Below are 27,944 nucleotides of genomic sequence, written 5' to 3' on the forward strand. Positions count from 1 at the left end.
GAATCTTAAGTTTCTCAAGGAAGTAATGTTTCATCTTTGTTTTGAATTCCCCCAATACACAGTACAGAGATGGGTACATAGTAGCTGCTCAATAAAACCTGTTGATTGCTTCAAATATATATATATATATATATATATATATAATATATAATATATATTATATATATATATAGTAAAATAAACTATTTCATTAATAATTTGACTAATGAGAAGCCAAACTGATAAATTAGCCTTTAGTCCACACTAATTGTTTTCTTACAATTTAGAATATCTTTGGGGAAGATCAAAGAGGATAAATAGGACTTTATTTTTAATGTCTTCTAATAAATATGAACTGACAGTTTCTCTCTCTCTCTTAATTTCTCTACCACAAACAGAGACACTTAAAATCATTCCACTAATTTTAAGAGTTGTGCTTGAGGGTTGAGTAATTTTTCTGAAAAAAGAAAAAGAAAAAAGGATCACTACAGTGTCTTTTGAGACCCTGCTAAAGATTTTAGTGGAGGGCATTTTTATATGAGGAATCCCTTCAATCTTCTCTTATTCAAACTATTTCCTTTGTTCTCCCCTGTCCATCCTCCACATCCCCAAGGTCAACATCAAAGACAACTTAAAGGGTAAAGGAAATTATTACAGTAAGAGGAGGGAGAAGAGATATTTATATTTCTTTCATCATGACAGCAACTTCATAACTTTATCCTTGAATGAATTATTGGTATTGGAGTGAATAGCAGGTGTAGATAGAAATACAGAGATATACCTGCTTAAAAACTAACCGAAGTCAAGAAAATCAAAGTGTCTGCCGAGAGGCAATATGTATAGAAAGTCTATAAAAGGTACAAGGGCAGAATCTGGAGATGCCCTCTTCCCACTTACATTTAGGGGAGGGGAGCATGAGAGACCAAGAAAGAATATAAAAGAGGAATCATAGAGAGATAGAGAAGCAACAGGAAGTCAAAAGAATAAGACTGAGGTGAAAACAAAAATGAGCAGACTAATTACAAGCATCAAGCATAATCTAAAAGTCATCTCTTCCCCAAACCCAGAACTACCTTCAGCATCACTGCCTTCTCTTAGCAGCATAGATGGTATCAAATAAGAAAAAATCTATTAGGAGTGAAAAATAGATATGTATTAAGTATTATAAAATAAATAGTACACTGAAATGATAATCAGTAAATAAAAGTGCTTATACATAAGAGATGGCATATTTTTAAAACACACAATTCTTACCTTTAAGGAATTTACAGTTTTGTAGAAGTTATAACACTTAAATTCAATGGGATACATGCAAACTTCAACCAATGATCTATCAGAAATTCAGGGAGAGAGAAATACCATCCAGATGAACAGTTATAGATCAGATCTATTCCTGCGGCAGGAATAATCTGATCAGAGTAGAGAATTAATTATGTCAATACTCTAAATGACAAGGTAGAAGGACATCAAGTCAGGGTATTTACAACAGAAATGCAATGCAGTAAAGATGCAAGAAAAATTCCTAAGGTTGAAACAACAAGAGAAGACAATGAGGTGCACAGTGAAAATATTGCTATATTTGAAGTCAGAGGACCTGCATTCAAATCTAAGCTCTCTCTCTCTCTCTCACTGGTCACTTCATTTGTAAAATGAGAGTACTGGATGAAGGTATGTTCTTTAAGATTCCTTCAACTCTAAATACTCAATCCTATACTATGACTTGGCAAATTATTACAATAAGAGAGAAAACGTTAGAGAGAGAGGGAATGAGTTCATATAAAGGATCAGAGATAAAGGAAACTAAAGAAGCTAGGTCTTCTTATTCTAGAATGTTTTTAAGATTACATAGTTTGGACAAGTGGAAAGATGATGATAACAAAAGAAATAGATGAACAAGAGTAGGCAAATGATAAGTTCAATTACAAACATATTGAGTTTAAAATATCAATGTGTCATCCAGGTACATCTATCTAATAGACATTTGGAAACATTTCACTGAATTTCTTTGAATAGCTATTGCTAAGGATGCAGATTTGAGACATACCAGCATAGAGATGATAATTAGAGTATGGTGGAATGAAAAGAGTGACTTTAGAGTGAAGAAACCTGAGGTTCAAATTGTTGCTCTGTTATTTACTACCTGTGTGACTAGGGGCAAGACTCTACATATTATGGGCTCCAGTTTTCTCACCTGTAAAAATGATGGAGTTGGACTAAATAGCCTCCCAGGTTCATTGCAGCTCTAGATCTATTGTCTTGTGACCTATAAATCATAGCAATAAGCACTCTTCCCTTTTGAAAATGAATGAATTTGCCAAGGAAAATTATGTGTAGAAAGGGTTAAAGGGGGCCAAGGACAAAAGATATAATTTAAGGGAGGGGTGCATGAGGGACAAGTAAAGAGAAATGAAAAGGAACAGAAGATGAGGGGTGGAGGAGAATAAAGGGAATCAGAGGTGCAAATGCTCCAAAAATATCAAGGAGAATAATGACCTGAAAAGAAAAATATTAGTATCAAGCATGATTTAAAATTCAATACTAGGTGCCAATTCTGACAGCAGTATCAACAACAGAATTGCTCAATAATCCTCAAAAACCTAAAATATGAATTGGGGGATGGGAAAACATAAGGGTGATTAAACAGTGTAAGAAGATGACTTCATGGGTTGAGCAATAGCTTTTAAAGAGGAATTACTAGTCACAGTATAAGGTGGAAGAGAAGACACAGGCATGAGAATAAAACTGACACTGAGGAGATGAAAGGCCTAAGTGGGAACAGAAGCAATCTGGAAATGAGATGGAAAGTGATTAAAGTCATCAGGTACAGGTTAGAATATGAAGGTTTGGTATGAGTTTTTAATGGGGTTTCTTGATGTTTGCATAATCAATGAGCACAATATAGAGTAAGATTCACTCAAATTTGATAATTCTGGAATTTTTTTCTTCAAGACAATGGGAGGGTTTTCAGCAATCAGGGATGAAGGATGAGGAAAAGTTAGTCGTTTTTGAAGATTGAAAAATTGTAAACCCCCCTCCCCCCAAGTACAGGGAAGAATACAAAGTTGGTGCTTAATAAAGCCCATTGATTGCTTCAAAAACCTACTATTTGTGCTTGTTATAAATTTAAACTATTCACTTAATGATTTGGCTAATCAAATGCTCAATCATAAATGAGTCTTTAGTCCATAATAACTGTGTTTACGTCTATCATGTATTTACTATGTGCCCCCTCCAAAAAAATAAAAACACTTTCCTTATCATCAAGGAGCTCACATTCTAATGGAGATAGTATAAATGTAGGTAATCTCAGTGTGATAGAACTAGGTTGGGATGGAAGTACTACAATAGGATGCCTTCTCAAAGAAAATGTATTTGAGCTGCATCTTGAAGGAAAGAGTTAAGAGATGAGGAAAAAGATAGATTCTAGTCTGGGATTGGGAGATGGAGTATCATCTCAAGAAACATCAAGAAAGAACGAAGAACAAGAAAGTCAGTACTGATTGATGAAAGACTGGAAAGGGGGTAAATATTGTAGAAAATGGAGATGATCTTCAGTAGAATTATGGTTGTATGCTTAGAAATTGGAGCAGAGATGAAGTTAAAAAGCCAAGCCAAGAAATTCAAGTAGAATCCAAATCCTGACTTTGAAAAACTAGCTGAAGGATGAGGGGATGTTTAGAATAGCAAACAAGATTTAAGGGGAAGACAAAATAGCTATCTTAAGTATGTAAAAGGTCGACATTTGAAAGAGAGATATTTGTTTTACTTGGTCCCAAGGAGCAGAACAATGAAGAATGAGAAGTTTAGTTCAATATAAAGCTGTATTTTCTAATCATTTTTGTTATTGTTCAGTCATTTTTCAGTCATGTTCAACTCTACATGACCCTTTTTTTTGGCTTTCCTTGGCAAAAATACTGGAGCAATGGGCCACTTCCTTCTTCAGTTCTTTTGAAGAGAGTGAGGTCAATATGGTTGAGTGATTTGCCAGGGGTCACACAGTTAATACAAGTTTCTAAGGCCAAATTTGAACTCATGAAGATGAGTCTTCTTGATTCCAGTCATATCAACTAGCTGTCCAGTGGAAAGAGTTAAAGGAAGTACAGAAGCAAGTCACTTATGACTAGAGATCTTTGAGTGGAGACTATATGTCCCTTTGCCAAAGATATTAAACAGAGAAATCAAATCATCTTCAGGGTGGCAAGGGACTAGAAGCATAAAAGAAAGCTATTCTAAAGATAACTTCCATCCCTTGCTTACAAATAATAGTAAACCAGAGTTAACAACCAGACACCTTTCAAGTCTCTAGCAGAAACCTTTAAAACTCAAAAATCACTAACTGGTATAAAAAGACTCCTGGCATACTCATGTGAGATGTAATCATCTCATACTTGGGAAACTGATGATGTCAGCATACTTAACATGCCTCACACATAGTCTAGGTTTCAATATTTATGTATAGTAAAGCCTCTTTAATTTCTATTTCAACAACTGAAATTCCATAATAATTCAGACCAGGGACTGAACAAACATTTGTTTTGATACAATGTCTACTACTAAGATTAAGAATGAAACAGGTAACAAGAGGATTAATGAAACCTATTTCTTTTCTAAAGTAGCTTTAAGCACCATGAACCTCAGAAGCACTCTTTTATTTTAAGAAAAAATGTCAACTCCCAAATCATTCTCTTCTTTTCATTAAAGTAGGGTTTCTATCTAAGTAAAAATCATGTGTACAATCCTGAAGCTCTTTTTATGTTCAACAGATCATTTCTTTAGTGAGAAGTCTAAAGAAACGAATATTTCCAATTTAGTCTTGACTGGAATAAGATTGATTAAAGTATGATAACTGTGCCTAGGAAGCTTGAAACATGCAAATCTTAATAACTCATTCTTTTCAAGGAGTACATTACCCTATTTACTATAATGTTAGTGAATTAATAGTGATGAAAGCAGGCTGAGAATTAAGGTGAGAAAACCAGTTAATCCTTCTCTGGCCCTTTGTTGTCAAACTCAAATAGAAGAGTGAGAGTCACTAAACTGTGTAAAACTCTCCATAAGCACACATGACTTGGAAAACCACATATTACATTATTTACATTTTACCTTATTTTTATTTATTTTGTTAATTGTTCAATTTGGTTAAATTTTAATTTGGCTTAGGAGCCCACAGGGATGTTGTGAGTGACATGTATGACACTTGTTGTGAGTGACACGTATGACACTTCTGTTCTACATAAATTACAAAACAAGATACTGATCACTATGAATTAGGAATTTCCTCACCTGGGAGTTCCCATTACCAGTGGAATTATAGGTTTAATTTCTATCTTGATCACTATTCCTATAGAGGTTGAGGTGAATCACCCTAAGGATAAATATAGAACCAGGTTTGACTTTTAAATTGATTCCACTTGATAAATTTCACTTGAGTGGGATCATCATGTTTGCCAGCATACTTATCTTTACTGTTCCACCATCCCAAATCTAATTTTGAGAAAGAAGTCTAAGGGTCCCTCCTGACTAAGTCCCCTCCTGACTTCTATTTTCAATTGTTCTTTCCAAAACATAAGAAAGAATTTCTGCTTTGTCAATAAAAATAGAGAATTAGTTTCCACCCCACCCCCCAATTTAGATAGTAAAAGTAGAAGCTTGGTGCAAATGGAATATAAATATAAATGAATATAGCAATATCAAACAGATTTTTCAAAATGTAGAACACTCCCATTGTGCAGCAGTCAAGAGGCTCATCTTCCTCTTAACAACTGTGTGGAGCATGAGCAAATTACTTCAAACTCCTTGGGTCCCAATATTGGGTGGACTATATGGTCTCTGAGCTTCCTTCTAGTTCTAGATTTATGATCAGGGTTCTAGCTGTGTGACCTTGGGCAAGTTATTCTATCTCGATGGGTGTTAGCTTACTTGCCTATCAAAGAAAGGGTTGTGCTCGATTGTTTCTAGGATCCCTTTCTTATCTAAAAAACAGAGGCATCACTATCTTGTTCTGTGCAAGCTAAAAGCTCTTTCCTTTTCTAGACATGCCCCTCAAATCTGTTTCTTGATGATGGATATGGGAGAAAGTATTACATTCACCAAGTTACCAAACACAGTTTTCACTGCAATCATCATTATTGCCTACAAGTAAAATTTCCCAGGTCCCTAGGATTCCTTCCTCTTTCTTTATGGTTAATATGAATTATAATAAATCACAATTGTTTCCGTTTTTGAGAGGGCCCAGAATGGTTTTTTTTTAAGACTGGTAAAAAAAAAAAGGCCATTCCTTATCTCATTTTTACCTAACCTTAATCCCTGAAAGGGTATTGCCTGAGACAACAGACCTAGAAAAGTCTTAGCTCAAAAAATTCTAAGACCTCACATTGTATCTGAGGCCCTCTTTAGTGATCCCAATCTGTATCTGGCCACTGGTTCCATATGGCTCTGGAGGAGAGAGTGAGGCTGGTCATTCTGCAGTTTTCCCTCACTTAAATCCAACTGACTTGCAAGTCATGACATCTTCTTCTAAGAGTGAAGGGCAAACAACAACATCAGCAACAACAAACAAGAATTACACTTGCCCTCTCAGTAGGTCGGCACATCCTCTATGGGAGTACAAGAACAAAATAAAATAGCTGTTCTGTACACAATGGTCTGAAGCAAAATCCTAATAATGGTCTGGAAAACAATCCTAGCCTTATCAAATTGAGTCACAGTCTTCAGGGAGCAATTCAATCCTTCCCTTCCCTTAGGAAATTGGATTTTTCTAATCAAGTATCAAAATGAAAAAAATGTAATAGGAGAGACAAATTCAGAGTCCACAGTTAAACAACAAAATGAAAAAATATGATGGGGGGGAGCAGAAGGAGGGTTGGAGAAATACAATACTTCTCCTAAGCTATAACTTAAGTTAAGCCTGGAAATGTGGAAGGATACAGGCTTTATCATATCACAACCCACCACCAGCAGTTAAGGAGCAAAGAGCAAAGTAGACAGAGATATAGAATAGAATAAATAGAATAAAGATAGCAAAAATAAAATAAAGATAACAATCTATGATCTTGAACAAAAGAAAAACATGCATTTTTAAATATCTGCCTTCCTTTAATTGTTTCACTGATGGAGCATTCCTCAAATAATGTAATATAATTATGTAATTAACACATTATGATAAAGTTGAGCTCAGTCTGAAATGGAATTTTTTCATTTCATTCACTGAAATTCCAGCATCATTCCTAATCACTGGCCTCTCTCATCCAAAGAATCTTGTCTTCAACAGAGAATTAAAGGGTAATTCATTAAATACTGTTTCTTCCTAAGCAAACTCCAGACTGGAAACAAGTGGATATTTTCAATAGATGAATCATGTCTAAACAGACTTAAGAATCACATGAAGAAAGAGCCTTCAAAGAAGCTGTTCTTTCCTCTTTGACCAAAGATGCTGAATTATAAATTCATGCCTTGTTTTCCCCATAAGCCACATTCCTGGAAAGAATCTTAGTTTTTGGAATCAGAACATAATGAGAATTCATGAAATAGAATAGTCTTTTTCAATAACTAGACAGAGTTGTAACAGATTACTATAAAAATTCTCTATTCCACTTTCCATCAATAACTTATTAAAGCTATAAAAAAAACTTTAACCCTTAAGCTAAAAAGTGGTTGCATAAAAACACCACCTGATTACAAGTGGGAAAAATTTCCTAGCTGGGAGGTGACATTTTCTATTCTTTATTTCATTTTGTTTACAAGCTTTTGACCAGTTTGATCCAACAGTGCTAAAATATTTGGACACAGAAGTGTGGTTCCTACATGAGAATGATGGAAATCTTAGGCGCAAAAATAGACTAAGCCAATCAAGTGTCTACACTAAGTCTGGTCCCAATAGAATGAGTCTCAAGAACAGAAGACTACCAGGTTACTTAAGGAGTAGACAAGCAGTTAAGTCCAGAAATGGAGAAAACTCCTGTGAAGATCAGTAATGGGATCAGTGGTCATTGCCATTCTAGCCTGGGCAAGATAAGGAGAGACATTATTAAAAAAAAAATAATAAAGTTCACATGAACTTCTGAGTTATGCCAGTTTTAACAAGAAAATATATATTCCCAAAACAAAAACCAAATAGGAAAAAAAATGCATCTGACTGGATTAGAATTAAACAAAATATAATTTATCTTTTTGTGGGGGGGAGGCAAGGCAATGGGGTTCAAGTGACTTGCCCAAGGTCACACAGCTAAGTAAATATTACATGTCTGAGGTCATATTGGAACAGGTCCTCCTGATTCCAGGGCCGATGTTCTACCCACCTAGCTCCCAGGAGAAGTGAGGTTACAGTCTCCTTCAGGTACCAGCTGGGCAAACCATTTAATCCCACCTGCCTCTCCATGTCCCCCCCCCCGAAAAAAGACACTGGAAAACTCCATTCTTCCCAAAGTTCCCAGCAGTGGAACTGAACAGGCCTTTGATTATAATGATTACCTCTATAAGACTGGCCTATCAAAACTTCTGCTTTAAACTTGAAGAAAAAAGTGTAGAATTTGACTCCTTTTGATGTTAGATATACTTAACACAAATGCTAGGGTGCATGGATGTATTCCACATTACAGTGCCCAGCCACTAAAAGAAAGGAGGAAAGGCTGTGTGTGTGTGTGTGTGTGTGTGTATGTGTACATATACATATAACAATCTGTGACCTTGAACTAATAAAAACGTGCATTTATTATTTCTAGGGCCAAGGACTTAAAGGCGAGTTAGGGGGAAAAGTATCTTTCTCAATTTTTTTTTTAACATTAGAGATGATCTAGTCCAACCAACCTTAACATTTTAATAATTACAACAACAATAATAACAATAACCACCATATCTCATTTATATAGTTATTTAAGGTTCATATTAAAGAAAGGGATTTAGGGCCAACCTTGAGATCCAGATAATCCAGGTCCTGCCTGACAGATGCTATATTACCATGGATAAGCCACTCAACCTCTCAGAGACCCCGAGTTACAGAATAGAAATTTAAATTCTTTCTTTAAAGTCATGAAGAATATCAATAACAATTCCCTCATCATCTTTTACTAACTAGGTAGTATGTGTAGAAAACAAAGCAAATGATTAGAATACTTTGTTCACTATCACTATATTCAATATTCCCTTCAACCAAAAGATCAAAACCCATCCACGTCTGTCCAACTTTGGCGATTCTTATTCATGAGTCCACCCAACACAGTAAGGATTTTCCTTCCTCCGTTTCTCTTGACCTTGTAAAAGTAGAGTACCTGTGCTTCCTACTTGTTATACTTTTTAATTCTTTAAATTTTGTACATCTCTAGTTTCAGTATCTTTTATTGTCATAGTTTGTTGACATCCACCACCTCCACTGTTTTGTTCAAAATTGATTTTTAGTTCCTAAGAGACTACAGGGTCTCTCAACAATCACAATTAAAACAATGGTATTAAAAACTATGGGAGAAGTTTGATGCATTGAGGAAGTTTCCTAAAGGCAATCTAACCCATTCTGGCCATTAGGAAAAATGGTTAAAATTTATTATTAGGGATTTTAAAAAAGGAGTTTGATTGTAAATAATGATATTATGAATTTTTTGAAGTAGATTTGTTCTAGCAAAAATTTTGCTCCTGTGAGGCTTACTTTCTTCTACTGACACTGGTAAATGTAACCACACTAAAATGTCCAACATTTTGTTGAGGCTTCTTATTACCTCCAAAATACTTCAGAAACAACATGAGACACATTCTTAATGAGGGGAGGGGAAAAAAAAGCAAAACTCAATGCTGTACAATTAACGTGATTCATTGGCATCCCACTGGGGACTCAGATTCATCCTCTCCATACTGGAGGGTTGCTGTGCGAGTCACATAAAGGCTAGCTTGTATCTTTTTACTATTTATAAATTTCATCCATAGTCCAGCTCACAGTTGTGGAATAGTACATGAGTTTAAAGATAAGGTTAAAGAGGAGAAAGATCTTAAAAGTTGAGTAACATTCCTGAACAACCAAAATATTTTTTTCTTGGGGGATGGTAATCTGATGCCCAAGGAGAAATTTAAATATTTCTGTATGGTTTTGTTTTTCAAACCCTCGATGAACTTAATGTTTCTCTGTCCATATTTTTTAAAGTCACTCTTTCCTTTCCTTTTACCAACTGTGTGAAAAGCTGTAGAGGGCTGTGTCCATCCTGCCATCCATATCTATAACTCAATTCAATTCAACAAGCTTTTATTGTGTCTCTCATGTGCCAGGCACCACATGGGGAGCGAGAGACACAGACAAAACAAAAACAGCCCCTGTCCTCACCAACTGCCAAGAACAGCTGACATCTACCCAGAACTTTAAAATTTTCAAGGTTCTTTATACAATCTCAGAACATTTTGAGAGAGGTGTTATTTTTATTCCCATTTTACAGATGAGGAAATTGACCCTCAGAGCAGTTAAGTGATGTGACCTCAACATCGTAGCAGGTTTCAAGCCCAGGTGGTAACATAGCATCTTTGACACCAAGTCAGTAGGCACATTTCATGTACGGACATCATTCCAGCACATTTGATCCTCACAGCAATCTCAGTCTCACATATATAGTCTATTAACTATATGATGAAAAACAATTTCAGTAAGAAATAATTTAAACAAAAATTTCATTACTGTTAATGAGGTGAGGTAAGACTGAGTGAAAACAAAAACGAGACACTCAGAATTGCCAAAATCAGACTCACATTTAAAAAATAAGAAATATTGCCAATTTTAAGCCTAGTAAATACAGTGTTCTTGAATTCCATGAGGTACACATCTGTCCAAGAGGTAGAGGAGAGCATGGACCATGATGATACCTATGCAATGCTGTTCCTGCATACTCTTACATTCTTGGTTTGACTAGTTGGACCAGGAGGGGTAAAAGAAAATGGGAGTGGGGTGAGGGGTTGGAGGTGGGGAGGCAAGGGAGCACACTGCTCAAAAGTATTTCTCTCAGCATAACCTAGAAGAATGAGAGAGTAGGGATAAAAGTGTTTCTTTCAATTTTATGGTAAGACCCCAGTGTTGCAGTATACAGACAACTCTATCAGTAGCTGGTAATACAACGGGGATGAATTTTTCAAACCTTAACCTAGGCAAATAAATATTGATTCCTAGTTCTACCTGATGAACTTGGGGGGTGTCACTGAAAAATAGGTTGTTGGGGTAACTCTCATGATATCTGGATGGAATTAAAAAGCCTTCAAATACCAGATGCCTGGAGCCAAGATGACAGAGCGGAGGCAGAGATGTCTGAGTTCTCCCAAATTCCCCTCCAAACAATTTTAAATAATGTCTCAAAATTCCAGCCCAAGACAACTTGGAAGATTGGTGGGAAAAGTCTATTTGTTGCACCAGGGTGAGAGTCTGCTAGTGTTCAGAGCTGGGCAGACTGTGCCCCAGCATACACTGGCAGGACGTGCAACCACCTGCATGCTGCTGTCAGGACTCTCAGTCCACAAATTAGAAGGGGCTCAGATAGCAGTCAGAAGAAAATTACAGGGGTTCCTTTGCTGCCACTGGGTATAGGACTCTATCTGCTATAACCTGAGACTCAGTCCTGGGTGGCAGTGCCAGGGCAAAGAGGAGGAAAGCAGAGCTTGGAGATACACAGGAGCAGGGCCCTTGGAGAAAGTCTCACTGCAAAAAGAGTGCTTGTGTGGGGCAGCTAGGTGGCACAGTGAATGGAGCACAGGCCCCAGAGTTCAAATTCAGCCTCAGACACTTAATGATTGCCTAGCTGTGTGACTTTGGGCATGTCACTTAACCCCAATACCTTAAAAAAAAAAGAATGCTAGTGGTCAGTCATAGGTCAGAGCATGGGGCAGAAAGGTAGTCAATACCTTTAGATCATCTCACCTTCAAAGAACTGAAAACTTACAAACTTCCAGAAACAACTCTAAAACAGGTGCACCAAAAAAAAAAATCTGAAGCCTGGAATGTGTTGCTTCTTCTACCCCAGGAGAAGAGTTCAACTTCATTTTTTTCTAATTTCTCTTATTATTTTTTGTCCTTCATTTTCATATAATTTATTTATTTTCACATTGCTACAACAGTCTTGTTGTAAAAGTAAAAATAATTGCCCTCCCTCCACAAAGACAGAAAAACCTCAAGAAAAATAAAGTGAGAGGCGGGGAAAAAAGTGTTCAGTCTATGTTCAGATACCATCAGCTCTGTCTCTGGGATGGATCACATACTTTATCATAAGTCCATCAGAGAAGTTACTTCACTATTTTTTTCCCCACAGTTGCTATTGCTAGCTGTATTTCCTTCCATCCTATTCCTTGCCATGCCCATTTATTCTATTCTCTTTTTTCTTGTCACCCTATCCCTCCTCAAAGGTGAGATGTATCTGATTACCCTTCCTCTCTTCTATCACCTGCACTCCCCCTCCCCCATCCCCCTTCTCCCATCCCTTTCCTCTTCTATTATCCTCTAGGATAAGACAGATTTCTATACCCTGCTGTGTTTGTATGTGAGCCATTTCCAATGAGAATGAAGGCTTCCCTCATCCCCCTTCCCACTCCATTGCAAAAGCTTTTTTTTTGGTCTCTTTTACATTCTTCCTCCCCTTTCTCCCCCATTCATCTTTATACTATATTATACCTTTCATATTCAGTTCCCTCCTGTGTCTTATCTATATATGCTCTTCCAAATTGCTCTATTAATTGAGAAAGTTCATATGAGTTATTAGTATCATCTTCCCATGCAGGAATACAAGCAGATCAACATCATTAGTTCCTCCTAATTTACCCTTCTTGTCAACCCTCTCTGTGCTTCACCTGAGTCCTGTACTTAAAGATCAAACTTCCTCTTCAGCTCTGGTCTCTTCAACAGGAATATTTGAAAGTCCCCTATATCACTGAATATCCATCATTTTCCCTGAAAGAGGATGTTCAGTTTTGCTGGGTAGTTGATTCTCAATTGTAATCCAAGCTCTTTTCCCTTCAGGAATGTCATATTCCAAGCCCCATGAGCCCTTAAAGTAGATGCTGCTAAATCCTATGTAATCCAGACTGTAGTTCCATGATATTTGAATTGTTTCTTTCTGACTTAGAAGTTCTGAAATTTAACCATAATATTCGTGGGAGTTTTTATTTTGGGATCTCTTTCAAGGAGGTGATTGGTGGATTCCCTCAATTTCTTTTATCCTTTGCTTCTAGAATCTCAGGGCAATTTTCCTGGAGAATTTCTTTAAAAATAAAGCTAAAGTTTCTTTCCTGGTCATGACTTTCAGGTAGCCCAGTAATTTTTAAATTATCTCACTTGGATCTCTTTTTCCAAGTCAGTTATTTTTTTTAATGAGCTATTTCACATTTTCTTCTAGTTTTTCATTCTTTTGGTTTTGTTTTATTGATTTTTAATTTGTCACAAAAGTCATCAGCTTCCCTCGACTCCATTACACATTGAAAGGAGTTATTTTCTTCAGAAAGCTTTTTTGTATCTCCTTTTCCATTTGACCAATTTTGTTTTTTTATTTAAAAAGATTTTATTTATTTTGAGTTTTACAATTTTACCCCCACACCCCTCCCCACAGAAGGCAATTGGCCAATTTTTACATTGTTTCTATGGTATGCATTGATCCAAATTGAATGTGATGAGAGAGAAATCATATCCTTAAGGAAAAAACATAAAGTATAAGAGATAGCAAGATCAGACAATAAAATAATCAATTTTTTTTTCTAAATTAAAGGTAATAGTCCTTGGTCTTTGTTCAAACTCCACAGTTCTTTCTCAAGATACAAATGGTATTCTCTATTGCTGACAGCCCCAAATTGTCCCTGATTGAGCGAGTCCATCAAGGTTGATCATCACCCCAACATTGCTGTTAGGGTACACAATGTTATTCTGGTTCTGCTCATCTCAGCATCAGTTCATGCAAATCCTTCCAGGCTTCCATGAATTCCCATACCTTCTGGTTTCTAATAGAACAATAGTGTTCCATGACACACACATTCCATAGTTTTTAGAGTCATTCCCCAAATTTAGGACATTTATTTGATTTTCAATTCTTTGCCACCACAAACAGGGCTGCTATGAATATTTTTGTACAAGTGATGTTTTTACCCTTTTTCATCATTTCTTCAGGGTATATACCCAGTGGTAGTATTGCTGGATCAAAGGGTATGCACATTTTTGTTGCCCTTTGGGCATAGTTCCAGGCTGCTCTCCAAAAAGGTTGGATACTCATCACAGCTCCACCAACAATGTATTAGTGTCTCAGATTTCCCACAACCCTTCCAACAATGATCATTGTCCTTTCTGGTCATATTGGCCAGTCTGAGAAGTGTGAGGTGGTACCTCAGAGATGATTTAATTTGCATTTCTCTAATAAGTAATGATTTAGAGCACCAATTCTGCTTTTTAAGACATTCCTCTCCTCACTGACTTTTTGGACTCTTTTTCCATTTAACCTAAACTGGTATTTAATATGTTGTTTACCCTCATTTTTTTTTATCTCCTCCTCCAAGCTGCTGACTTGGTTTTCATGATTTTCCTGCATTGCTCTTCTCTTCCAAATTTTTCCTCCACCTCTCTCGCTTGGTTTTCAAAATCTTTTCTGAGTTCTTCCTTAACCTGAGAACAATTCTGATTTTTCTTGGAGGCTTTGAGTTTGTCATCTTGTGAGTGTATATTTTGATTCTCTATGGCAGGGTTGTCCAAACTTACTTTTAACAGTTTTCATTGAAACAACACACAATATGTTTTGATTGGCCATTTTAATGAGAGCTCTGCAGTAGCTCAGCTTTGTTTTACTAAAGCATTCAGTAAATCCACAGTAAAATTGCATATTGGGCTGCATTTTGGACAGCCTTCCTCTGAGGATCAAAGCATTGTCTATGATTGGATTTTTTCCTTCTGTTGTCTGTTCATTTCCCCAGCCTATGATTTGATGTTAACTCTTTATTAAGATGGAGGACATATTTTCCCATGTTTATGAGAGTTTTCAGAGGACACCCCACTGAGAGACCTCAATTCCTCCAGCATTCTATGAGAGATTCTGACTGCTTTGCGGGCCTGGGTTCTGCTCTGCCAATTGTCACAAGCACTCCCCTCTGCCCTGGAGCTGTGAAGAGGGTCCCTCTTCTACTATGGCAATAAGGAATCCCAAAATGCAACCTGGATCTGAGTGTAGGCAGAGCAACAGAGTCATGCCCCAGGAACAGCAGAGAGATCTCTGCCATCTCCCCCAACATGCTAACCATCAGTGAGCTGAAAGTTCTGGAAGCAGCTGCTGGGTGGCTCCATAAGCCTGCTTCTGGTTCCTGGGGCATGGCTGAGCTGAGCCCTTCAATGAGGCCTGTGCTGACAAGAGCTCTAAGCTTGCTCTATCAGAGTTTTCCTGCTAACCATACAAACTGACACACACACACACACACACACACACACACACAGACACACACAAATATCTCTTAAAAAACATAATAAACCAAATGGTAAAAAAGGCACAAAAATCTAAAGAAAAGAGTTTCTTTAAAATTAGAATTGTACAAGTGAAAGCTAATGACTCCATTAGAATCAAGAAACAATAAAAAAAAATTTTTAAAGGAAAAATATAAGTAAATGTGAAATATCTCACTGGAAAAACAACTGATCTAGAAAATAGCTCAAGTAGAGATTAAGAATTAGTGTATAGGGGTGGCTAGGTGGCACAGTGGATAGAGCACCGGCCTTGGAGTCAGGAGTACCTGAGTTCAAATCCGGCCTCAGACATTTAATAATTACCTAGCTGTGTGGACTTGGGCGAGCCACTTAACCCCATTGCCTTGAGAAAAAAACAACCTTAAAAAAAAAAGAATTAGTGTATTACCTAAAAGTCATGATTAAAAAAAGGAGCCTATTCATCATCTTTTAAGAAATTATCTAAAGAAACTGCCCTAATATTCTAGAGCCAGAATTTAAATAAAAATTGAAAGCATCTACCAATCACCTCCTGAAGGAGATCCCAAACACCAGATGCCTAATTTCCCCAGTCTAGGTTAATCTGTTCACCAATAATAAATTCTCAAATGAAAGGAGGGAAAAAATAAGGGACAAGGAAGAAAAGAGGAGAAGGAGGGGAAGGCAGGTGAGAAGGGGGGGTAGGGAAAATAATAAACACACAGTGAGAGATGAAGAGACAGGCACATGGCCTTTACCTGCCACCCTAGAAGAGACAGGTACATAATATTTCTTTTATTTAGGCACTTGTTAGCAAGAGATTTGTTTTTTGAAATTCCTTTAGAGAACCTGTAGAATGACTTCTATGAATGTGTTACATTTCTTGAAGGCAACTCCTGTATAAACACTTTGAGGTATTTGTGATGATGCTTGCCCTTAATCCTTGAAGACCATGACAGTGATGCCATGACAAACACCTGAATTGGATTTGAGTGAGGGGGTGCTGTGCCAAGTCATCAGCCTCACTTTCTCCTCTAGAACCATATGGGTTCAGTGTACAGATATGAAAATCAGAATGACTAGAAATGGCCCTGAATGTGAGGCAATCAGGGTTTAAGTGACTTGTCCAATGTCACACAGCTAGTAAGTGGCCAGTGTCTGAGACTGGATTTGACTCAGATCCTCCTGACTCCAAGATCACTGTGCCACCAAGCTGTCCTTTGAGGTATTTAAAGTTATTGACAAAGCAATGTGTTAAGAATAGAAAGAACACAAGGGAAAATAGGGAACATGAGAACACAAGGGAAAATAGGGAACATGGGTGCACAATTGTTCTCTGCCTCTATTAAGTTTATGACTGTAAGCTATTTAACCTCTCTGTCTCAATTTTCATACATGGAAAATGAAGGCATTGAACTATAAGTGCTCTTGTTAGTACAAAATTAGGTCTAATTTCTATGTGCTAACCCATTAGGTTCCTTTTAAAAATCTAAAAATCCCTTTAAAAAGCAAATAGTAGATTAGCTGTTTTTCTGGACTTGCAAGGCACAATTTACTATATGTAGTATTTGGGTTTCTTCAGATTTCCATTTGTATGAAATGCTAATAGTGCCAATGGGAAACAAATGCACTATCATTTAGATAAGATGTTGGCAGAGGGCCATTTCTCTGTCACTGACTTTTATATTAATTAAGTTATAACAAATATTGATTAGAGATCTACCATATACCCAGATAAGATTTAGTCCCTGATCCTAAGGCACACAAAGTTGTTGGAGAGATAAGACAGAGTCACAAGGAACTTGAATAAAAATTCGAATATGATGAGTATGCAAGAAATGTAAAAAAGTATTGTATGTGTGCACAGTCACAGCTAGACATTAGTAGCTTTATGTCTGTGTATTTTTTTACATTGTAAATATTAAGTCAAATAAAACAGTTCCACATAATACACACAAATACATACTTAAAATAAAGTCATAGAAACTTTTTCCCCTAAGATTTTCAGTAACAGAGTCATATCTTTTTATAATCGTTTCTATGTAGTTCAGCCAGGTAACAAGATGACTGTCTCAAGTTTATTCCATGTCTCTTCTAGTTTCTATTCAAAAACTATTCAACAATTACATTAAACAAATATTTATTCAGTTCTTGCTATGTACAAAGCCCAATGGGAGATACTCAAGACACAAATTTACAATGTGTAGGAAGGACAATGACATTTGGATCAGGGGATTTGGATCTGAATTTCACCTTGGTCAAATATGATAATAATACTAACTGTGGGGGGAAATAAAAAGTCCCTACCCTTACTTACAGGATTTACTTCAACCTAAGTATATAATTGGTGACTGCTAGGAGAATATTTAATTGACTATTATCATTTATCAAATGTCCTTTAAGAGATTAGGATTGTACAATGATCCCCAAGGAAATTGCCAATTAATTTTAATTACTGTAATATTAACATAAGCTCATTTTTAATACAGCATGGTGAAAGTATTCTTTCACTGTGAGTCAATACTGAAGGGATATTCTAGTAAGTCACACGCAGGAATAAAAGAAATAAATAATACTAAATTCAAGAACAAGTAGCTATACCAAGAAAAAGTACTAAATAATTTATCTGTCTGTTACTTCATTTCAGACAATGAGATGGAAGTCTATTGGATAACAAGAAGAATTTGATTACAAGTTTCACCAATTAGGATTTTTTTAAGTTGTATTTTTTGGGGGGGGGGTGTTTTGCAAAACAATGGGGTTAAGTGGCTTGCCCAAGGCCACACAGCTAGGTGTCTGAAGTGTCTGAAACCGAATTTGAACTCAGGTACTCCTCACTCCAGGGTCAGTGCTCTATTCACTGCACCACCTATCTGCCCCCAAATTAGTATTTTTCTAAGCAAAAAAAAAGTAGTCTGCAAGAAACTCAACGGGGAATAGCACTATGATACATGGTTTCAGTGGTGGTGGCCAAGGCTTTGTTGATTTGGACAACATGGACTCCATTAGGTAGATAGGTCAGTATGAAAAAGGACCTTCCCCACCTGGTCTTCAAAGATTCTTCCTTTGAGTTTCAAAACTCCTGTACTGAGCTCAGAATTGCCTTGTTCACCTCTGAAATACTTCAATGGTTCCATTCTCTGAAAGTGTCTGACCAATTCTCTAACCTAAAAGACCTTCAGTTAGGAAAACATCATGCTAATAAACTAATGTTTCTTAGAAGACCTGAAGAATAACTCAACATTTCCTTGTATATCCTTATATCTACCAGTCAAGATATATAAAATGCCTCAAATATAACGCAAATAAATATTTATTCATTTTACTGTAATAGATAAAAAGATCGGTGATAAAACATTATCAATATTAATTCTCTCAAAAAATGAGACGATTAACCATATCATAAATTTTAAATTGTATTTGAAACTTGCTTTAATGTTTGGCATCACGGATAATGACAAATATCAATAAACCTATAAAACTTAGAGTACTTTACTGAATGACTTCTATGTATAAACACTGTGCTAAATATAGGAAAAGTAAGATCCATCTTCAAAGATCAGATTAGCAATTGTTTCACAATGTATTGTCTTAAAAGTGTTGCCTAGAACAGTGAAAGGTTAAATCATTCGGCTACAGTCATATAGCCTGTGTGTGTGTGTGTGTGTGTGTGTGTGTGTGTGTGTGTATGAATGAATGATATATATATATACGCACACACACACACACACACGCACATATCTTATTGTTCTTGTATGCCAAACAATGAAGTTTAAATATGATTTAAAATTTATATAGATATATATCAGAGAGACTGAATTTGAAGTCAGTTCTTGATTATAAGATTCATTAGCTTTATCACTGACTCCTAAATTGCAATCATTTATCTATAATGCAAGCTTCAGTGCCTAAGCACAAGATAAGCTCTTTGTGGAGATGGGAGATTCTCATTTTCTATTTCTTTCTCTCTCTCTCTCTCTCCTGTCTAAAGTGAAAAGGGTCTGGCAAATAGTAGGATGCTAAGTAGTATTTGCTGAATTGAATATGAATGCCAGTGTCCTAAGAGTTATGAGATAGGAGGAAATACTATGGAATAACTCCTAAAAAGGAGTGAAATTTAATCAGTACCTTGAGTGGCAAAATCCAGATGGGAGGCACAGAAGAGAGTTTTTAATTCAGGCAGGAAGAATAGCATTAGCAAAACCAAGAAGAAGGCAGAAAAGTGATTTTATTTCCAATCATATCCAATGCTTCATGATTCCCTTTGGGGATTTCCTAGCAAATATAGGGGAGTGGTTTGCCATTTCCTCCTACAACTCATTTTACTGATGAGCACACTGAGACAAACAAAGTTTATGTGACTAATAAGGATCTGAGGTTCTATATGAACTCAGATCTTCCTGACTAAAGGCCCAGAGATCTATCCACTGCACCATCTCATTGCACCTTAGAATGGAGAAACAGAGTATTTGAGGATAGAGTGGGACAAGCAGTCTGGCTAGAATATAAAGCTTATGCAAGTAAACATTCAAAGATGTGTCAGGATTTCAGTTGTCATCAAGGAGGGGTAATACCTACATTTGTTCTAATTAATGCAATTTTTGGTCATGTTACTAAGTAGATCTGCTTCCTTTTCTATTTTAATAATAGATAACATGAATTTTATTTATTTATGATATCTTTTCTGTTTATAAGTCTTTGATGTCTTTAACAACTATGTCGGTGTTGTGTGATTTCCAAAAACGATCCACCTTGATCTCCTACTCTTATTTAATTCTGAGTACATGATCTTATTCATCTAAAATGTCAGCCCTAGATAAATGGTAGATTAGTAAAATAAAATGTGCAGTTCTTGATCCATTTAGTTCTCCCTCTCTAGATTATTATACTATCTCTTGAATTACTATAAATGTCCCTGAGAAGATCCTTTAGTTTTTCTCATAAAATACAATCTCATCTGCAAACAGAAAAATCCAGAAAACCTCAACATTTATTAGGAATATCTTTAATTTGGGTTTCATAAAGGACTGTAACCCTGATATTTTAGGTTCTCCTTGACATCAATCAATGGAGAAATGTTGACCAAAACTATCTCTTATAAAACATTACAGGATATATGGGGGTTTCTTGTTACAGTCCCATTTTGATCTAACATGTCAGCCATAAAGATCACTCAACCAATCCCTGCATATAATGAATAATGAATGACAAGTTCTACTATATATAATTTTCTGAAAAAAATCTATGCTGCTTTGTGTGTATTCATCGATACTTGATGTGAGAGATAATGAAAAATAAGTCAGGAAAAATAGGCCAAAATCAGATTGTGGAAGGTTTCAAATGAGTAGGTTAGAATCTGAACTTTTTATGAACTATAGGAAACCATCAAAAAAAATTTTTTTACATGAAGATAGTGACATTTTCATCAAACAAGTGTAGGCAAGATGCATTGAGAGATACTAAACAGTGGAGTCAGAAAATAACCAAGAATTTTGAAATAAATATGACAAAAGTGCCTAGAACTTGGATTAGGATACTAAGAATGGAAAGGAACACATGGGTGTGATTACAAGATTGAGTGAATTATAGAAAAGCAAGAAAGAGAAAGAGGAGAATCTGTGTGTAATGAGGGGAAAGATGTGGGTTTGTGAATAGAGGTATAAATGATTCCTACAGTTTTAGACACCTGAAATCTGAAGAGACAACAGTAGCTTCAAGTACGAAAAAATCCAGTAGGCAATTGGAAATAGTAGGGCTAGAGCTCAAAACAGGTCAAAATGCATCTGGATATGGCATCCCAGTATCAAGGCAGAAGAATCTTTCAGGATTACCTAATCCAACCTTTTTAATTTATTACAGATAAAGTCATACAGAATTAGGTGATGATTGAACAGGTTAGCTCAAATGAGAGAGTCTGAGAGAATATTTGGGAACCAAAGACTATTGAACTTCAGTAAAGGAAATAAGGAAGAACAAGAGACAAGCCTGAAGGCTTAGATAAGTAAACAAATTACCAAATCAATGTCACAAGGGCAGTAGGTTCTCTGCCAAGCTACACAGTCAAAAATCAGAAAAAAATTTGGAAAAGTTCACCTAGCTTGTGTTCTAAAGATTTCTTTTTAACATGCAAGGTATAGATAAGTATTCAACAGTGAATTGTGACCTTAGTCTTCTCACACTGACAATCCATAATCCTCTGCTGACTCCACAAAAGTTATCAAGACACTTAATACCCCCTTGTCTGATGGATTCCAGGATTTAATCATGGGACTAAATCTCTTGTAAACATGTTCATAAAGCCATACTTAGACTAGGGAATTTATTTACTTTTTTTAGAATATATTTTCAAATCGAGAAATTGCTCATGCCTTACTGAGCTCATACATTCATGAACAGGTATTTTAATGAACATAGAAACACAGAATATGTATTTGTAGAAGTACATGCAAACATGTACACTGCATGTAGTTAAATTAAATTTCTAATATAACAATGCAGCCATTGACACATTCAAATAACATAAATAAGCAGAATGCCAACTAGTCTAATTACTACTCAAAAATGTAAATATTCACCTTTATTATTTGCCTATTAAAAATATTTTCATTAGTAATGACAGAAACCAGGCAAAGAATAAAGGGCAATTTTTAAACTAAGGTTTTCAAAACAAGCAGGAAATGAATGCTTACATATATACTCTATTTCTCCTTGGGTTTCATGATACTGGCAGTTTAGGATATCACTTAAAGAACTGGCTCAAAATTTATTTGAAATAGTCAAATCCTATTACTTACTTTCCTTATTCTTGCCAAGCCACAAGGAGAAAAAAAGTCTTCAAAATAGCTCTCAGAACACTTCAATAACAACCAGACCATAAAAAAGCAGTTCATAATCAGAAAGAATCTTGTCTTTCAAAATATAGAAAACCTAAAACTCTGAAATGTATGACATACCAAAATAATACAAACAGAACCTCAGAATTAGAAGAAACATTAGTGGCCATAACTGACCTAACTGAATTCTTGGCTGGCTCACCATCTTCCTCTCCTCTCCAACTACTTCCCATAAACTAATGGACTTCAACATATATATTGATTCTCTCTCTCTCAAATGATCCAGTTCCTTAATAGAACAACAGAGATGGATACACTCCTGATCTTGCCATCACCCTCAAATATTATATGTTTACCTTCAAGGTCCTTGAAATTTATTTATCTGATCATAATCTCTTATCACTTCTTTTCTCTTTTACTTATGGCTTTATTCTTCATGTACACTGTGATTTCCAATCTCTCTATATCCCTTAGTTATTTCCCAGGATTGGCTAGAGGCCAGAGTGGATAAAGCACCAGACCTGAAGCCAGGATGACCTAAGTTCAAATCGAGTCTCAGACACTTACACACACACACACACGCACACCACTTAAATTGATTAACATCTGCCTTGCCATCTACAAATATACTCTTCTCTACTAATCCTGAGAAAAAAATAAACCTCATTCAAGTCTATCATTTCTATATAGATTCTACTCTTATTTCTCCTTTATTCTAATGTAAAATCCTTGCACAAGCAGTTCACAGACTTCCTGGTCTTCCTATCCTTTAACCTAAACTCTTATCTGGCTACTGATATCATTTCACTTGAAACTATTCTAATAAGAGTTGGCATTTAATGCAGTGTTTTAAGGTTGGCATGATACTTTATAAATATTTTCTCACTCTATTCCCCCAACACCCTGTGAGATGGACATTATTATCATTTTCATGATACAGATGAGGAAACTGAGATTAAGTGACTTGCTAATGATTAGCTGAGGCCAGATTTGAACACAGGCAGTCCTAACCTCTATCTGCTGGGTCACCAAGATGGCAATTTTAATTGCCACCTCCAATGGTTCTAATTTTCCATTTTTTCTGACCTCTTGGTAGCTTTTTGCCACTATCAAGCACCTTCCTCTGGACAATATCACCCCTTAGTTTTCATGACATGAATCTCTCATGCTTCATATCTCCACCTATATCTCTAACCACTCCTAAATCTCTTTTGTTTGATCACCATCCAGATTATCTTGAGTCTTTTCTCCTCCCTCAATTTCCCCTCAATATCCAAAGCCCCCTCAGTGATAAGTCATTTCCATGCCAATGATTCCCAGATTATAAATCCAGTCTTAGTTTTTCTCCTGAGATCTGGTCTTATATTACCAACCATCTTATGGACATCTAGAATTGCATGTTCCAAATACAGCATGCCCAAACTTAAGAAAGTAAATGTGTACTTAAAACAAGACAAGGCATATAAAAATGAGGAAAGTACAGGTATGTTGGTACATACTTAGAGATCTTTGCTACTGGGGGTGCCTCAGGTACTAGCATTCTGGCCTATAATCGGGCTAAAGTGGATTAGTTATGCAGGGGTCACCAAACTCTCTAGAGGTGGAGCTGGCGTTAGAACTGACTGGGGTTGTAAACATAGCCGTCTAAACTTCTCTAAAGAAAAAAAAAAAGCAGGAAGAGAAAGGAAAATGGATCAGGAAAAGGAAGGAGAAATTGAGGAAAGGAAGTAAGATAAAGAATGTAAGGTGAGAAGAGAAGCAGAGAAACAAAAGGATGAGCAGAATCAAAACAAAACAAGGCTGGGGGAGAAAGAAAATACAAAGAGAATATAAAATTAAAAGAAAGTGGAAGGAAAGAAAAATGAGGGTAGTATTCAAGTGTTTTGATGAAGTGAATGTGAAAAAATGGAGAAAGAAGAGGACAAAGAGTATCTTGTATCTGGATACACTGTGCAACATGTGGCTTCAGTTATCACTGGCAGTCTTACAGCACCTGACCCACCACTCCTCCATCCTCAATTTTCAGGGATCCTTCCCAAGTATATAATCCCAGACAGCAATCTCTCAAAATTCCCCACCAGCTCTGAGTATATCCTTTCTGGGTCTTCCAAAAGAACTGGGCAGTCATCCCCCAAAATGATAAGGGGTTCCTGTGAAGGGTGGGTCTCCTCAGTCAGAAGTCCTCAAGTCAAGCCAAATTTGATAAAGTAAATCCTCAGTAGAGCACAGGAAGAGAACAAAGAATAAATATTGGCTTTAGACATGAGGACTCTCTGATTCCCACAAATGTGAACAAAGAGAAAAGGGGATCTGTGGGGTCTGGGGCAGACTCTGCATCATATCAAGGGGTTCACGTGATTCTCAGTAAGTGAAGGCCCATAGCAGGAGACAGACCAAAATTACTGACCCTGTTGGCTTCAGACACTTGACAATTTCAAAACCTAGACTTCACATTCCAGGCTGGCTTTTTTTTTTATCCTTTCAATGTACCCTCTCCTTTTGCTCAAATCATTCCACCACAACTTAACACCCTCTGCAACTTTGGAGACAGGTTTAGTTCCTCAAGGTATTCATATTTAATTGTTAATATTGAATTAACATTCAAAATGTTAATATAAGACTGGATTCTCAGGAGAGAGACTAAGGCTTTTAATTGAGCATTTTTCTTTAGAGACAAAGAGCAACAGTAAGAAAATAGCTTTTTTTTAAAAAAAGCTCTAAAACTATAAATGCTGAACAAAAAAGTTTGCTCTATCACTGCAACAAAGCATATGGCAGGATTTATAGCTTCACTATTCTCTCTTAGATTCTTACATATTTTGTTATAAGTTGTTAGATACATATCAGGATTGAGTTCTGCCATTGACATATTTAACTACTTACTTCGAACTTGCTTCTTGATTTCCTTTGAAGGATCCAGCCAGCTCTTTAAATAAAAAAATAAAAAAAAATTGAAATTAGCACATAGATATCTAACACAAAAGGAAGTAAGGGTACAGGGGTCCATCACATAAAAATAATACACATACATATTTTAATAAAGCTCATCAAGATGAACTAGTAAGTTATAGGAGGAATAAAAAAATGTTCAAAAGTCTTTTGCTCATCAGCTGATAATGTGTTTATAATTACATAATTATACCATATTCTTTCAATATTGTCTAATTACCTTGGAAATAAAATTTTTGTATATTGAACATACAGGGATTTAGATAAATTAAATTTTGCCGATTCATTCAATCAAGCATTTTATTAAATTACTGTAATGGGTCCTGTGCCAGGTAGTAGCAAAGAGATAACATTTAAACAAGACCTAGGAGATTTATGGTCTAGAAAATTGATAAGACATCATTAACTACTACAAAATATTGAATGACTACTTTGGAGATTTACTGCATGTTGTGGAAAGTCTAAGTGGGGAGGAAACTGACAATGAATCTGAGGAAAACATCTGAGGTAAATATTAAAGGATAGTTAAGAATTTAATTGGTCAATAAAGAGGACATTTAATCAATCAATAGACAGCTATTAAATGACTAGTATAGTCCAGACACTGTGCTAAGAGTTACAAGATAGTCCCTGCCCTCAAGAAGCTCACATTCAAATAGTGGTCTGATCTAAGACAGAAAGGTATGAAAATATATAGGATATGCTTAGGGAAATAAATATGATACAACTTTGAATGAATCATACAATATGGGTGGTGATAAGGAAAGAGTTAGTAGAGGACCATGAACAAAATGCAAATCACTATCTGATGATCAACTAGTTTGTTTATCAAGAAAGCCAGCATCCTACCCATAACTGTATCTTAAGTTTGGGGAAAAGAAAAACAGTAGACAAATCCTCTGCTAAGCAAGAGCATCTTTAAAATTATTTTAAATAAAATCAAGACATAACTATCCCTAAATTACTTCTCTCTCTCTCTCTCTCTCTCTCTCTCTCTCTCTCTCTCTCTCTCTCTCTCTCTCTCATATACATATATATATATATATATATTTTCTAAGACATACATATATATCACCTTTTTCTCTATACACATAGCTATATCTTTTTTACTTCTAGTATTTTACATTGTTATAAAGTTTTTAAAAAGCATGGGGATGAATTTGATGATTGGAACTGATTGTTCTCTCTGAAAATCTTTAAGCTGTCCATAAAATACAACACTGTCTGACAAACTACAAAAATAAGTAATTAATTTTTTTGGAGGGGGCAGACTAACACATCTGGCTTTTAAGACAAAGAATATTAGTTTAGAGATGAATGACACCAGTTTTTAAGTAGCAATGCAGCTTTATGCAAAATTTCACCAAAAAAATAGTTACAGCAGAAGTTATGGGTTTTGGTGGGGGTTGAGTCTAGACCTAAGATTTCATCACTATAAGGAATTTCCAGTATGGAAATGAGCTATTAGTGACAATCTGAAACTGTCAGGCAATTTAAAATCTTAAAGAGTTGCTAGAGGATAATTAGAGATTAAGTGCCTTTCCCAGGAAAAGTACCAGAGTAATCCAAGAGCTGAGACTCAAACCCAGGTCTCCTAGGTTTGGAGAATGACTCTCAACCCCTAATACCTCTTCTATACTAAACATGTAACTATTAACCAATTATACCACATTTTTAGATACCACCTTATATCCGAATAGTTTCTTATTTTCTTCCAAATACTCTTATAGATTTTGATTTGGTCATAGGAAGCCTGGTTGTAGAGTAAAAGTTACTTTCATCAATTTCTAAATAAGAAACTGAGACAAAGGTTATAGAGTTTAATGACATTTAAGAAATCAGAAACTGAATCAGGATTCCTATCTTTCATCTTAGTCTTCCTTACAATAAACCGGTACTAGGGAAAGAGAAAGGGAGAGAAGGGAGGGAGAGAGGAGGAGGAGGAGAAGGAGGAGGAGGAGGAGGAGGAGGAGAGAAGAGGGAGAGGAAGGAAAGAAGGAGAGATTTGGGGAGAGGAAGGAGGGAAAAGGGGGAGGAGAAAGAGGAGGAATGAAAGGGGGAAGAAGAGGAGGGAGGGAATGCAGAGAAATAATTGATTACTCCCAATTAAATAGAACTTTTAAGATTTGCAAAGCACTTTATAGACTTTGATCAGGTAAAGTAATCCTCTGAGGCAGGTGGTAATATATTACTATGAAATCCATCCTACAGATGAAGAAATTAAAGTTCAGAAAAGTTCAGCAGACTGTATCCTCTGAGTCACACAGTAAATATATATGAGGTCAGATCCAAACCTGGTGCCCTTGACTCTTAAGTCCAATGCCCTACACAATGAATTTTTTCTTATATCACCTTTACATTCTCTGTTTGAAGTACACTGAATAAAAAATCTCAAATTATCCAAGTTTCTTTCTTCTACCCTTTCATTACTATTTAAAGTCATTTACACTGTACTGTATACTATCCTATTTTTAGTCAAATAATATAGGACAAAAATACTGGGCCAAAGGACACTTTGATTAATCACTTGAGATGTTCACTTGACCATCTCACCATCAAACCACAAAATTAAAAACTTCTAATTAATATTAAGTCTCCTCCACCCCAAATATCCAAAATGACTCCTTTCCCTTCTATAACATGTCTGTTCAGAGTTTATAGGACTCTCTCCCCATCATCAATTGAATTCCTATGGCTAAATGTTATGAATTCAAAGATAGAAATAAAGTCATGATCTCAAGGAGCTTACTTAATGCAGGTTAACACAACATTTACTCAGATAAATA

The 27,944-nt window shown here is 36.0% G+C and overlaps 1 protein-coding gene across 13 annotated transcripts in view; it reads right to left on the reverse strand.

Annotated features, from left to right (window-relative positions):
• EPB41L2 (erythrocyte membrane protein band 4.1 like 2) overlaps nt 1-27,944 on the reverse strand; it is a 262,601-nt gene that overhangs the window by 81,415 nt on the left and 153,242 nt on the right. For all 13 annotated transcript variants that reach the window (XM_074187588.1, XM_074187579.1, XM_074187578.1 and 10 more), the window contains exon 5: nt 25,093-25,135. In XM_074187588.1, coding sequence (XP_074043689.1) covers nt 25,093-25,135 — 43 coding nt within the window. The remainder of the gene's footprint in view (nt 1-25,092; nt 25,136-27,944) is intronic.

The sequence above is a fragment of the Macrotis lagotis genome, chromosome 5 (assembly GCF_037893015.1).
Source record: "Macrotis lagotis isolate mMagLag1 chromosome 5, bilby.v1.9.chrom.fasta, whole genome shotgun sequence".
NCBI lineage: Eukaryota > Metazoa > Chordata > Mammalia > Peramelemorphia > Peramelidae > Macrotis > Macrotis lagotis.